General features: G+C 46.7%; 1 protein-coding gene across 2 annotated transcripts in view; it reads left to right on the forward strand.

Moving 5' to 3' along the window:
* LOC138974037 (uncharacterized) overlaps positions 1-15,000 on the forward strand; it is a 37,616-nt gene that overhangs the window by 21,202 nt on the left and 1,414 nt on the right. For both annotated transcript variants that reach the window (XM_070346741.1, XM_070346740.1), the window contains exons 2-3: positions 11,412-11,541; positions 14,671-14,882. In XM_070346741.1, coding sequence (XP_070202842.1) covers positions 11,412-11,541; positions 14,671-14,873 — 333 coding nt within the window. In that variant the 3' untranslated portion in view covers positions 14,874-14,882. The remainder of the gene's footprint in view (positions 1-11,411; positions 11,542-14,670; positions 14,883-15,000) is intronic.

The following is a 15,000-nucleotide window of genomic DNA, read 5'->3' on the forward strand; positions in this document are numbered from 1 at the left end:
TACAATTGCAGGACATTCCGTTTTTAAAGGCAGCTCATTGGGAAATGATCTCAGACACAATATCGAAGACGTGAAATGCGTCAATCGAGCAACTGTCGTAACTTGGCTACAATGAGACGGTCTCCTACCTTGCACCATAGACACGGACTGTGACATTCTTGTTTAATTTAGGTGAAATGCTTAAAACAGAGTGACTCAAAAGCGACAGTTCGATCAGTTACTGACCGAAAAAAAACGTGCTCGAGTCATTCGGCGAAGGTGGCGAGCTTTCAAACCAGCACGACTGAATAACTCAGAATGTCTTTTTATATTTAGTCAAGTTTTGACTAAATATTTTAACATCGAGGGGGAATCGAAACGAGGGTCGTGGTGTATGTGCGTGCGTGTGTGTGTGTGTGCGTGTGTGTGTGTGTGCGTGTGTGTGTAGAGCGATTCAGACTAAACTACTAGACTGATCTTTATGAAATTTGACATGAGAGTTCCTGGGTATGAAATCCCCGAACGTTTTTTTCATTTTTTTGATAAATGTCTTTGATGACGTCATATCTGGCTTTTCGTGAAAGTTGAGGCGGCACTGTCACGCCCTCATTTTTCAACCAAATTGGTTGAAATTTTGGTCAAGTAATCTTCGAAGAAGCCCGGACTTCGGTATTGCATTTCAGCGTGGTGGCTTAAAAATTAATTAATGACTTTGGTCATTAAAAATCGGAAAATTGTAAAAAAAAAAAAAAATTTATAAAACGATCCAAATTTACGTTTATCTTATTCTCCATCATTTGCTGATTCCAAAAACATATAAATATGTTATATTCGGATTAAAAACAAGCTCTGAAAATTAAATATATAAAAATTATTATCAAAATTTTTTTTTCGAAATCAATTTAAAAACACTTTCATCTTATTCCTTGTCGGTTCCTGATTCCAAAAATATATAGATACTAGAGGAATACCCGCTTCGCCGGGTAGCCGGCTTCGCCGGGAAGAAGTACTTAGAGCCGTACGCCGGCTTTGCCGGGTCCGAACAATGGACCCGCCAAGCTCAGGTCCCTCCCAGATTCGTGGAATGGGAACAACACGAAAATGATTCAGTGGCCATAATGCCATTCCTGACCATATCGAGTCCCATCCTTGTCGACGAATGTAACCGTGTTAATAACCTTTGGAGGCGAACTCCACTCAAACAGGATTTAGCAATTTAGAGCTTATCTCTAAGCCCTTTTGAACTGTTATGGCTTCTCAAAGGAAGGCCAGTACATACATAGTTAAAATTAATATTAAAAGTCCTACGGTTTTGAGCCATTAAGGACTTGAGTGTTTGTCCGCTTTCAAAGTACATACATATGATGATAAAATCGTTTATTTAACGTCACTCTGTAAAAACATTGGCGACATTTGTCTTAGATTAAGAACACACACAGGCACGCACACAAACTTTCCCTTTATGTACAGTGGTTCACCACCCTCCCGCCCCCCGCACACTCTCGCTCATCTAATTAAAAATGGTGTTAAGAGATACTTGGATATAAAATGGTATTTTTAAAAGATCTGATAAAAATATATAGTAGCTGTATGAGAAGCAATGGCGTCAGCCGCAGCAAAGTCTCTTCATATCCAGGGACCAAGTGGGTGCGTGTGCATAAGTCCAGCGATAAGTTTGGGACCTTGCCACCCAAGGTCTTTATTAAAACTTAAAAGATAGCTTAATTTTTCCTTTGAGGTATTTGGCAGAATATTTCTAATTGAGTTTATAAACTGAGTCAGGGGTTGAAAGTGGCATGAGTTCAAATCACACTCCAAAGTCAAATGAGCAATGGTGAGGTCGGATTGACAGGTGCATTTAAGCTCTAGAAATTGGTAACTCCCAGCTTCTGCCCTTAGGCGGTTAATCCTTTTAATTACACGTGGGCATGCATTATAGGTGTTCATCTGTTTTGATGGGGCTTCCCGAATGAGCCAGCCAGAGCTTATAGCCTTGTGCATATATTTGTTCCTCCATTCTCTCCAGAGAAGAGAGTCTGTAAGGCTACTGATCTCAGAAGCAGACAATGGCAGGTCTACCTCGGAGGCGCCCATGCCTTGGGCAGCTTCTTTAGCGGCTTTGTCCGCTTTCTCGTTGCCAGGCACGTTCACGTGTGCTGGACACCAGACCAGGTTAATCTCGCTTCCTTTTTTTATAATTTTATTTGCCAGCTCCTTTATGGCAATGACAAGATCATGTCTTTTTGATCTTTTGTTAGATCTCAATGCTTCAATGGCTGCTTTGGAGTCAGAGAATATAGCTATCTTTTGAGGAGGAGTGTTCTTGAGATTGAGATGAACAAGCGACATGCAGATGGCAAGGAGCTCAGCTGAGAAGATCGAGTTTCTGTTGCACAGTTTAAATTTCCCAGTCATGTCATCGCTGGGGATTACAAAAGCTGCGCCAGCCTTCTTGTCATCCAGCACTGACCCGTCTGTGTAAACATGAACATGGCCTTTGTATACAGTATCAATGTGCTCAAGGGCTTGTATCCTGAGTAATAACTGATCATCCTTTGTAGCTGTGCAATATTCTGTGTCAAAATTCATTTCTTTCATTGTCCATGAGGGATCACGAGATATGGGGTTTTGGGCCACATCATTTGGGTCGACACTGATTTCACTAAAGAGTGAAGCATTGAATTGAGCCAGTGAGGAGAAAGTAGTGCCAAAGTGGGCCTTTTTGTTTTGGACATGATTGTAATGCGGTTGTAGCTCCTCTTTTGTTGAGTTTTGCACTGTGTTGGCTCGAACATTGTAATCTGCGCAGCACTTACGCCGCCACATGTCAAGAGGGAGGAATCCTGCTTGGTGGTATACAATGGCCTGCTTTGAATGCCTTGGGTGTCCGAGGGCAAGCCGAAGGGCACGACATTCCGCTGACTGTAGCTTATCAAGCCATTTTCGAGCCGACGAGAAGTAGGCCTCCTGTCCATATGATAGTCTTGATCTTATAAGAGCTCTGGTGATGTTTGTTAGAATAACTGGGCACTTTGCCCATGGTTGGGCAGCCAGTATTTTAAGAAGGTTGATGGTCTTATTTGCTTTGCTAAAAAGATACTTACATACATATAAAAGCCGCCAGACCACATCACAAACAGAACTGAACAATCCTCAGGTGTTGCCCACATAGAGAGAGAGAGAGACACACACACACACATACACACACACACACAAACACAGAGAAGCCGTATATATAGAGAGATAGATGACAGTGTATTTTTCGCGTGGCTATAAATTGATTCGACCTTTGCACTTTTACAGTGAGGATAATTTACGGGTCCAATTTACGTTCTGGACACTGCGGTGACATTCTAAAAATAGTAACAGAACGCCGGGAATATCCGAAGATGCCCACTCATACTATAGTGCACCATACGAAGGAAGGGAGGTAAACGCTGAAAACATGGAGAAGATAAGGAAGAGTTACTGGGAATGGTGAAATGAACAGAAAACCCAAAATCGGTTCAGTGCTGCGCGCTGAGAGCACGTGTTGAAATATCTCATCGATGATACTGTGTCCGGGGTGTAGCTGAATACGGTGTCCAAATTTGAAAAAGATCCACCGAGAACTTTGGCTTTGGTGTGTCGGTTCAGCGCTGCGCGCTGAGAGCACGTGTTGAAATATCGACCAGGTTGTGTCCTGTCCCGGGTGTACCTGAATATGCCCACCAAATTTGAAGCAGATCCATCGAGAACTTTGGCCGTGCATCGCGCACAACCACACACACACACACACAGACAGACAGACAGACAGACACAAGTCGTATATATATATGTAGATGATATGTTTGGATTAAAAACACGCTCAGAAAGTTAAAACGAAGAGAGGTACAGAAAAGCGTGCTATGCAGCATAGCGTAACCACTACCGCGCTAAAGTAGGCTTGCACTGTTTAACCCCTCACTCTGTCACTTTTGATTAATTCCACATCCCCCACCACTACTACCTTCCCTCTCTCTCGTTATGGCAGTTTCATTCTGTGAGTTCGACAGCTACTTGACTAAATATTGTATTTTCGCCTTACGCGACTTGTTTCATCATGCCTCTATTCTACACGAGTAACATAGTGCAGTGGTAACGGTTCCGGTGTAGGATCCGGTCCGGTCCCCCCTCTGAAGTAGTCCCCCGGGGGACCAATTCGTGGCAAAAACTGCTCTATAATGGTCCCCCCTTAGACATCCAGCTTCGTTTTTCTTGTTACAATGTTAGTAATGTTACCAGCAATTTCAGAGAAAAGAAAGGAAAGAATCAGAGACTGCTTTCATTTCTTCTTATCAGTATTTATTTATTAATCATTTTATTTCATGTGATTTTTCTTTTGAACGGCATTATAAATCAGATCTATTTTATTTTCTGCAAAATATAGCCAAACAAAGAGATTGCTGTCTGTGCACTACATAATACCGGACGAAGATATAGATTGAAAATGGCTTGAATGCCTAAGAAAAACGAGGCTGGATGTCTAAGGGGGGACCATTATAGAGCAGTTTTTGCCACGAATTGGTCCCCCGGGGGACTACTTCAGAGGGGGGACCGGACCGGATCCTACACCGGGCTCTCGTTCATTTGCTCCGGGTTCAAGTTCCGCCGGGAGCTATATATTTTTTATTAATCTTTTCCTTTTTAAGCCTCCGCAATTGCATTCCGGCTGCAAAAACCGGGTTTTGCCTCTGTGTTAATTTTATTCATTTGCAAAAGAAACCTTCCTATGCTTTGAAAAAATCATATCATGTCTTGACTTTCAACTGTACGCGCGTGTGTATATGTGTGTCACTACGGTGAGTATGTGTGTGTGTGCAGTGTGTGGTGTGTGTGTGTGTTTATGTGTGCCGTCAGTGTCACTTGTGTCATAGTGTCAGTATGTGCATGAGTGTACGTTTGTCTGTGTGTGCGTGTGTCGTAAGAGAGAGAGAGAGAGAGAGAGAGAGAGAGAGAGAGAGAGAGAGAGAGAGAGAGAGAGAGAGAGAGAGAGAGAGAGAGAGAGAGAGAGAGAGAGAGAGAGAGAGAGCGACACTTCTTTGGCAATTTTGGACCAGACAGCGTCTTTATGTTTAACAGTTAGACTGTTCTGAAATTTGGACAGAATAACCGTTCTTTCGTAAAACACTTCTGTCAAGTGTACAGCAATTTCACCATCTGAAAAAGGTGCAGAACGCCTCTCTGTGTCTACTTTCTTTTTGAGCGGCACACGTGCCTTGCCATTTTCGTTGACTGCCATGTTGATAGAAACGTTCGCATGCGTATTAGTAGGGATTCCCCCAATTTCCCCGACCTTGACCTTAATACTCTCGCTGTCACTACTTTGGCGTTCAAGTCAGTTCATGCATTGTGAACAGTTAGAAAGTTGACTTCGGGAGTTCCCACTTCGAAAAGAGGCCTCTACTTCCAGTGTTTCTTACTTCTAGTTCATGCATACGGGCCCTGATAGGCGCCAACGCTATGCTGCATACCTATCACTGGGCCTTGGACAGGGCGATAGTCTCCCTCCTCGAAGTAGGACCCACGCGGTGGGACGGGGGCTGCAGCCACAGCAGGGGGTAGCGCTGCTATGAAGTCGGGAGGTGGCGGCGGCCGATGATGCGAAACGAAGTGTCCAGGCGGGAGGGTCGGCGTGACGTCCTGACGAGGAGGTGTAGAGGAGATGAAGGGGGGAGCGTTCCACTGTTGATCACGCTGTTGCAGGGGCGTGACATGATGACGAGGTGTAGATGAGATGAAGGGGGGGAGCGTTCCACTGTTGATCACGCTGTTGCAGGGGCGTGACGTGATGATGACGAGGTGTAGATGAGATGAAGGGGGGAGCGTTCCACTGTTGATCACGCTGTTGCAGGGGCGTGACATCATGATGACGAGGTGTAGATGAGATGAAGGGGGGAGCGTTCCACTGTTGATCACGCTGTTGCAGGGGCGTGACATCATGATGACGAGGTGTAGATGAGATGAAGGGGGGAGCGTTCCACTGTTCAATCAATATGAAGCTTATATAGCGCGTATTCCGTGGGTACAGTTCTAAGCGCTTGTCGAAGAGTTGTCAACACAGGACTAACAAAGAAACTAACATCTTCAGACGGACACGAACCCTATCACACACTAGCAAACCCTGGTAAACAAACAACTGTTTAACAACAATGTACACATCAATAGCTAGGTCCAAACAAAATAATATTAAGCACAAAGAAAACACCTCTCACAGAGCACAGCACAAGAATGTCTTTTGGGGCACAACACATCACGTCGAGCATGAAAGTCGCAGCCAGCTACGGGAAGAACTGAGTCTTCAACCTACTCTTGAACGCGTCAAGAGAGGGGCTCTGGCGAAGCTCAAGCGGCAGGGAGTTCCAGACGGAGGGGCCCGCGGAGGGAAATGCACGCTGACCAGCAGATGCGAGTTTCGAGCGAGGGATGTGGAGGCGGAGAGGGTCAGCAGCAGAACGAAGGGGACGGTCGGAGGGCTGAGTGTACAGGTCCAGGGAGGATTGAAGGTACTCGGGAGCAGAGTCGTTGAGACACTTGTAGACCAGAGTGGACAGTTTGTAGGAGATTCGGGTGTTGACAGGGAGCCAGTGCAAGGAGCGAAGTAGGGGGGTGATGTGGTCTCGCTTCGTCTTCCTCAACGTCAGCCTGGCAGCGGCGTTCTGGACTCGTTGTAGGCCATGAATGGATGAGGCGGGGAGGCCAGCCAGAAGGGAGTTGCAGTAGTCTAGACGACTGAAGATGAGGGAGACAACCAGCTTGACACAGGCGTCGTGGGTGAGGTAGCGACGGATGGAGGCGATGCGTCGTAGGTGGAAAAAGCAGGTCTTGATGATGAAGGAGATGTGTGTCTGCATGGAGAGAGTGGAGTCGAGAAAGACGCCAAGGCTCTTGACAGCAGGGGAGAATGGAACAGTCGCGTCATCCAGCTGGAGGTCGGTCACAGTGAGGGAAGCAATCTTCTGTCGTGTTCCAACGAGAAGGGCCTCCGTCTTCTCACTGTTCAGCTTCAGCTTGTTCTCAGTCATCCAGTTCTTGATGTCAGTGAAACAACTGGAGATGGATCCAAGGAGATCGTCAACGTCCTCCGGCTTGGCGCTGTTCTGGAGCTGCGTGTCATCAGCAAAGGAGTTGTAGTTCAGGCCGTGGCGTTCGATGACCAGGGAGAGGGGTTGGGTGTACAGGGTGAAAAGGACAGGGCCGAGGACAGATCCTTGTGGGACGCCGAAGCGGACAGGGACAGGCTGAGAAGAGAACGAATCAGTGGTGACAGTCTGAGAGCGGTTCTGGAGGTAGTTCCTAAACCAAGAGAGGGCGGTGTCGTGAATGCCGAACGTGGAACTGAGGCGATCGACGAGTAGCTGGTGGTCGATCGTGTCGAAGGCCGCGGAAAGGTCCAGCAGCACAAGGGCAGAGACGAGACCGCTATCTGTTGCGTTCAGGAGGTCCGTGGTGATTCGCAGGAGCGCCGTCTCGGTGCTGTGGTGAGGGCGATACGCTGACTGGCATCAGCGAGTTCTGAGACAGGTGGGCGCTCAACAGCTCCAGGATGATACGCTCCAGAAGCTTGGAGAGGAAGGGCAGGTTGGACACAGGACGGTAGTTCTTCAACTCGTTGACGTCAAGGCCGGGCTTCTTGATGAGTGGGCGGACAACGGCAGACTTGAAGCAGTCGGGAACGACGCCTGTGGCCAGGGATATGTTGATGATATCTGTGATAGACGGCAGGAGCTTGTCCAGACACTTGGTGAAGAGGAAGCCTGGCAGGGGATCTAGCTCGCAGGTCTTGATAGCCGTCTTGGTGATGAGTCGCTTGACGTGGTTTTGAGTGACAGGCTGAAAGCACGTGAAGGGGGAGCCGGAGAAGGAAGGGGAGGGTGGGGACGGGACGAAGGGCTGCTGATCGAGTGTTTTCCGAAGCTTATCAATCTTGTCCTTGAAGAACTCCGAGAATAACTCCGGGATATCCTGTGGTGGGTGAGCAGTGGGTAAGGGGGCAGCGGGGGAGGAGCCCAGGAGAGAGGACATGATGGAGAACAGCTCCCTGGATGATGAGGCGTTGACGATGCAGTCGTGGAAGTGCTCGATCTTGGCAGCAGTGATGGCTTGCGTTGATCACGCTGTTGCAGGGGCGTGACATCATGATGACGAGGTGTAGATGAGATGAAGAGGGGAGCGTTCCACTGTTGATCACGCTGTTGCAGGGGCGTGACATGATGACGAGGTGTAGATGAGATGAAGGTGGAAGCGTTCCACTGTTGATCACGCTGCTGCAGGGGCGGGTACTCAGCTTCGTAGTGATGACTTGGAGGGTTCACAAGGCTACTGGGCTGACCGTAACCACCTTGCTTGGTGGCCATTGGGGGGGGGGGGGGGGGGCGTGCTGTTTGTGGGAGATGGTTTGCCTGGGAGGACGATGTTGAAAGGGGAAAAGGGTTTCAGCCAACCTGGGCTTGGGTGAATCCTGTCCCTGTACAGGGCCAGACGAGGAGCCCCATTGGCTGTCTGATAAATCGGAGTAGAGTTGACGAGTTGAACACCCAATCTTTCACGGCCAAGTTGGAGTTGGATGGGCTAATCAAATCATTGAGGGGGGAGCGGCCTCTGGCAGGGAGAATAGAAGACGCACGAAGACTGGCTAGAGGAAAGGCGTGACGTAGAGACATGACTAGCTCAGCCCAGTGGTCGCTTGTAACCTCTGTTGACGTATGCATGCAGGAGTTGACTCCGACATGGAATGTCGCTCGTCTAACAGAAGGCACAGGTTCTATGTGTTATGCCCAGTCATTCAAGTCCTGTACCGTCATTCCCGACACGCAGATTTTTTTGGGGGGAGTCGTGCGGTGACGGTAGAGACTTACTTAAGTCAATAGATTTCACTGTTGAGTCGCCCAGTAAAAGGAACGTTGTGCTGGCACCAACAGCAGAAGCGCGAAGCTTCTCCGGGGGGGAATGACGTCTCCTGTTCTCTTTAACGGGGTCCTGGGCTTCACTACAGCCCCGGGGAACTGCATTGTTTGAGGAAGAGGAGGGAGATACGACACAGTTGAGTGGCGCTGATACGTCCGACGAGGCTGAGTTCACATCTCTCTGGTCGTCATTGATAGCTGCTGGTGTGAGGGAAGGGGGGGACTTTGTCGGTGACTGTGAAGTGGTTGGGTCAGAGCGTTGCACAGTCGGGGTCTTGATGATGCCAATCATGAGGGCGGGGATATAGCTCAGTTGGTAGCGCGCTGGATTTGTATTCAGTTGGCCGCTGTCAGCGTGAGTTCGATCCCAGGTTCGGCGGAAATTTATTTCACAGTCAACTTTGTGTGCAGACTCTCTTCGGTGTCCGAACTCCCCCCCCCCCCCCCCCCCCCCGTGTACACTACATTGGGTGTGCACGTTAAAGATCCCACGATTGACAAAAGGGTCTTTCCTGGCAAAATTGCTTAGGCACAGTTAATAATTGTCTACCTATACCCGTGTGACTTGGAATAATAGGCCGTGAAAGGTAAATGGCTGCAATCTACTGGCCGTATAAAATTTCATCTCACACGGCATCACTGCAGAGCGCCTAGAACTGTACTCACGGAATATGCGCGATATAAGCCTCATTGATTGATTGATGAGTGTCTGAGGATGGGGGCGGGGGTTGCGGTCGTTCTATTCGACGAAGTTGTTTCACCTGAGCAGTGAGATCTCCTACACCACTGTTAAGTTTTTGGTTTTCAGCCTCAAGGGACTGGATGTGTGACTGCAGGTGGCTGATTTCGTTACGGAGCTCCTCTACGTGGTGGCTGTTGTCCATCTGGACAATGGCCTTGATGCGTTTTTCAGTGTCACTAATGGCAGAGAAAGCTGGGCCTTGTAGCCTTCCAATAAAGTCATGCAGACCTAGTACTTCCCGCTCTAGCTCCTCCACACGGCATTTGGTGATGTAGGGGGAAAGTTTGGGAGGGGCAAATCGGCTCGACTGACGACGCTGCCGCAGAGCTTTAGTAGAGCGGGTCCGTATGCCGCGTGCAGGGGTGAGCGGAGTTGACGCTGGGGTTTTGTGGGGGGCTTTGTTGACAGACGAGGATGGACTAGTAAAATCATTATCGTTCCAGTCGATAAAGTACGAGCTGACAAAGGGAAGTGGGGCTGATTTTATCTGTTCTGTCAGCATGATAGTCTAGGTTGGTGTCGTTAGGGGACAATGAAGCCATTGCGGTGGTGAGACTGGCCAACTCGGTGAAATCAGCTTCACTCCAGGTCGGGCAAGCGTGGCCCTGGGCGAGAAGGGTCCCCGACTGTGACTGGTGTTTAAAGTAAAGCGTAATAGTGATCAGTTTTTGTGATTCTTCTTTACTTCGGATTCAATTGCGGTGTCGTACAGTCTAATTACTGTTTTTTATGCAAGTTGGCGGGATGGGTTGCGGTGAAGGGAGAATCCTGAAATGGTACATTGACTCGTCGGCATTATACTTGTCTCGTCTAAATATCGGACCCTATTGCTACGCTGAAAACACAATAGCTGTTAATGATCACATTTCGCTCTTGCCTAGCACACGCTTTACAGCCAAACATAAAATAGTTTGTTACAGCACCATCTGACTCGTGTCTGAAGAAAGTCAGTTATTTGTTAGTTAGTTTGTTTTTGCTTCCTGGGGAAGACAAAGGCAGCGAGGGAGAGGAGTAGGCACCGCCCTCATAAACATGGCCCGAGAGTAAGTAGTTGAGATCTCTAACATCTCGTTTCTGTACGACCAAAAAATGATAATGGAACTACCTTTAGCTTTTTATGGTTAAGCTAAAAACACAGCAACAACAAAAAAGGTAACACAATTACTTAAAAAAGGTAAAGGAAGTCCCATTACCATTTTTAATTAAAAAATTACCTTTTTTGTTGTTGCTGTGTTTTTAGCTTAACCATCTCTTTCTTACTAATTTTAGGTTTCGATTGTCACCGATACACGCTTCCTGAAGTCGCTGTGCTTAACCTGACGTCAGGGAACGATTTGTGTGCTCACAGAAGCATAACAATGCATACTTCGTGTTTCGGAGAGTGTTCAACTATCGGTCAAAGACTTGCTCTCTTCTATACCGCATCCAACGAGAGAAAGCCATCTAATGTATGGTTGAAAACTGACACCTCAAAAAAACAAGTGGTAGGGGGAAGGGGGGGCTGGGGGTAAATATAAAATACACAGGCCTCCAAACTGTTGGGGGTACGAGAAAAAAAGTGAATTGGGTAAGTTGAGAGTGCCGGAACCCAGGACCAATCCCACTCCTTTTCCGAGTCCAAACCGGTCTTACTTTAGCCTTTGCACATGCTGTCTATATTTAGAGCGCTTACCCCTCCCACCCCCTTTAATTCTTTAGTAAAAGCAATTGTATAAATCAAATCATTAGCGCTGTGGCTCATTTGGTTGTAATTTTGTGTGTTTCAGACTGTGATGCAAGCGAGAAGCATGCTGCGCACTCTGTGCTTGCTGTGGCTCCTGGCCGTCATGCTGCTGGAATGTACCTCGGCCGACGAGAGCGACTTCTGCAAGATACCGGCCAACATGGAGCTTTGTTGTAAGTCTCAATGTCACTTATCTTTCTTTTCTTTTCTTATTTTGGGTTTCGCCAACATGGAACTCTGGACTGAGGTGTACGAACCGACATTGGGTGCCACCCAAACGGGAGAGAACAAACTGCGGGGTCTGATTCGTTGAAATCACAACAAATCTCAATTTCAACCAATCCGACACTACGGCTGGCTCCCGTTTGGGTGGTAACTTTGTCGTGCACCTCAGCGCTGCTGTAGATCTTCAGGTGACTTTTCTTGTCTTTTCTATTCTTACTGTGTAGATATTTCGGGTTTCGCAGGCATGGAGCTCTGGTGTAAGTCTCCATGTGACTTTTCTTTTCTGTCCAATTCTTATTTTGGGTTTCCGCCAACATGGAGACAAATGGTGTAAGTCTTCATATGATTTTTACATTTAGTCAATTTTAGACTAAATGTTTTAACGTAGAGGGGGGAATCGAGACGAGGGTCGTGGTGTATGTGCGTGTGTGTGTGTGTGTGTGTGTGTGTGTGTGTGTGTGTGTGTGCCGGTGTGTGTGTACCCCCGTTTCCACAGGTTTGGTTGCCTAAATCACCATAAGGCAATCATCCACACGTGGATGGCAACCTAAACTCTGGATGGCAACCTAATTGTGTGGATGGTCGCTTCATTTAACACCGTTAAATTGACTTTTTTGACGGAAAGAATGTCATAACAAAGTTCAAAATGACATTCTTTCCGTCCTCTATAGGCGACGAAATAGGTCAAATTTTGTGCATTTTTTAGTGCAAAATTCTTCGATGCCGGAGCGAGTACTGCACCCAGTGCTGTTGTAGTGCAAGTGCACTAGAAAGGCACTGCACCCAGTGCCGCCTCTTAGGTAACCATCCACACTTTAGGTGCGTGTGTGTGTGTGTGTGTGTGTGTGTGTGTGTGTGTGTCTGTCTGTGTGTGTGTGTAGAGCGATTCAGACTAAACTACTGGACCGATCTTTATGAAATTTGACGTGAGAGTTCCTGGGTATGATATCCCCATACGTTTTTTTCATTTTTTTGATAAATGACTTTGATGACGTCATATCCGGCTTTTCGTGAAAGTTGAGGCGGCACTGTCACGCCCTCATTTTTCAACCAAATTGGTTGAAATTTTTGTCAAGTAATGTTCGACAAAGCCCGGACTTCGGTATTGCATTTCAGCTTGGTGGTTTAAAAATTAGTTAATGACTTTGGTCATTAAAAATCTGAAAATTCTAAAAAAAATATTTTTTTTTAAAAACGATCCAAATTTACGTTTATCTTATTCTCCATCATTTGCTGATTCCAAAAACATATAAATATGTTATATTTGGATTAAAAACACGCTCTGAAAATTAAATATATAAAAATTAATTATGAAAATTAAATTTTCGAAATCAATTTAAAAACACTTTCATCTTATTCCTTGTCGGTTCCTGATTCCAAAAACATATAGATATGATATGTTTGGATTAAAAACACGCTCAGAAAGTTAAAACAAAGAGAGGTACAGAAAAGCGTGCTATCCTTCTGAGCGCAACTGTTACCCCGCTCTTCTTGTCAATTTCACTGTCTTTGCCGTGAGCGGGTGACTGACGATGCTACGAGTATGCGGTCTTGCTGCGTTGCATTGCGTTCAGTTTCATTCTGTGAGTTCGACAGCTACTTGACTAAATGTTGTATTTTCGCCTTACGCGACTTGTTCTTTTCTGTTCTATTCTTATTGAGTATATATTCCCAGCGAAGCTGGAGGTATTCACGACTTTCCGACCTTGACATTGTAGTGGGGGTCAAGTGGGCGTCGGCATCATTGTACATTCAGAAATTGAGATGCGCTTCCGCTTCCGGTCTTGCCCAGTCGGAAGTGAAGAAATGGCGCGGGAAAAGGTGATGAAAAAAAAGAACACAACCTGGTTTGACAACCAAATGATTGCGACCTTGCATTCTAGCATCGTTTAATGTGGAACAACGACACATCTAATAAACATATAGCCAGTTGTTACCAACATGAGAAACTAGGGTTTGGAATGCTACTCAGCCTTCCTCGGCTCTGTAAAACAGTGTCGCAGCTTTGCTACGTTTAGCCCAAGGCCAAGGGGCAGATGTTTCCTTGGTGTAAAACGCTCCTATCTCTCACTTTTCACCCTTTTAATCAGAGCTGCATTAGTAAATGGGGAAAAAAGCATTTAAAACCTAGCCCACCCCTCACACGAAGGGTCTAATTCCTCTCCCTTATGTTTGTTTCTGATCTTTAGACAAACCGCAGAGGTTTGTTATATTCTTAAGGATGAGTGTTACGGTACTACGAGCCTACTGAGTTGATTCATAGCACGTTCTAATCCAGATATGTTTGCAAGTGCAATACGCTTTCTGAAGTACGGAAATGCAGCTACATTTCAAATTCAAAACCTCAGCGTGTGAGCAAGTGTGTTCACTGCAAAGCTTCTGTATTATTGTTGTGTGTCCGCGCCTTTATTCCACCTTCCTCTTCCGTACTGCCTCCCTCCGTACTGCCACCATGCCATGACCCCCCCCCCCCCCTCTCCTACTCAATCAATCAATCAATCAATGAGGCTTATATCGCGCATATTCCGTGGGTACAGTTCTAGGCGCTCTGCAGTGATGCCGTGTGAGATGAAATTTTATACGGCCAGTAATTGCAGCCATTTCGGCGCATATTTACCTTTCACGGCCTATTATTCCAAGTCACACGGGTATAGGTAGACAATTATTAACTGTGCCTAAGCAATTTTGCCAGGAAAGACCCTTTTGTCAATCGTGGGATCTTTAACGTGCACACCCAATGTAGTGTACACGGGGGGAGAGTTCGGACACCGAAGAGAGTCTGCACACAAAGTTGACTCTGAAATAAATTTCCGCCGAACCTGGGATCGAACTCACGCTGACAGCGGCCATCTGAATACAAATCCAGCGCGCTACCAACTGAGCTATATCCCGCCCCTCACACCCTCAACAACACATACTAACTACAGGTCAACACTCCTTTACATCCCTGTTTATTCACAAGGACCGATGTCCTTTCTTCATTACAATACAAACAAATTAAGATCATTGAAATTTAGTTTTTCTTGATTTAGCTTTTTTTCGCTATATTTTTATTGCACTTTGTCCATTTCCCATAGCGCGGGACAAACGTTACCTGCGCTCCCGGAGAACCGCCTACCCCGGTCTCGGCGCCCACTTTGCCAAGAGGGATGAGGATGTGTTACTTGAAAATGGTGCATTTTTCCTTCGCTTCGGTCGCTCCGTTAACCGTTTACTGATGGCGCTCCGGTCGGCAGAGGGCGCTCACCTGCGCAAACGACATCAGCGAGGAGTCTTTTGACTTGGCCAGGTGAGAGTGCTTTAAAAAAAAAATCTGGTTTTCTTTGTGTGTGTCTGTGTGTGTTAGGGGAGGGGGGGGGGTATGAGTATGGCTGGTTTTTTTTCTCCAATCGCTTTCATCTCTCCAC

Source organism: Littorina saxatilis, linkage group LG8, assembly GCF_037325665.1.
Source record: "Littorina saxatilis isolate snail1 linkage group LG8, US_GU_Lsax_2.0, whole genome shotgun sequence".
In the NCBI taxonomy this organism is placed as follows: domain Eukaryota; kingdom Metazoa; phylum Mollusca; class Gastropoda; order Littorinimorpha; family Littorinidae; genus Littorina; species Littorina saxatilis.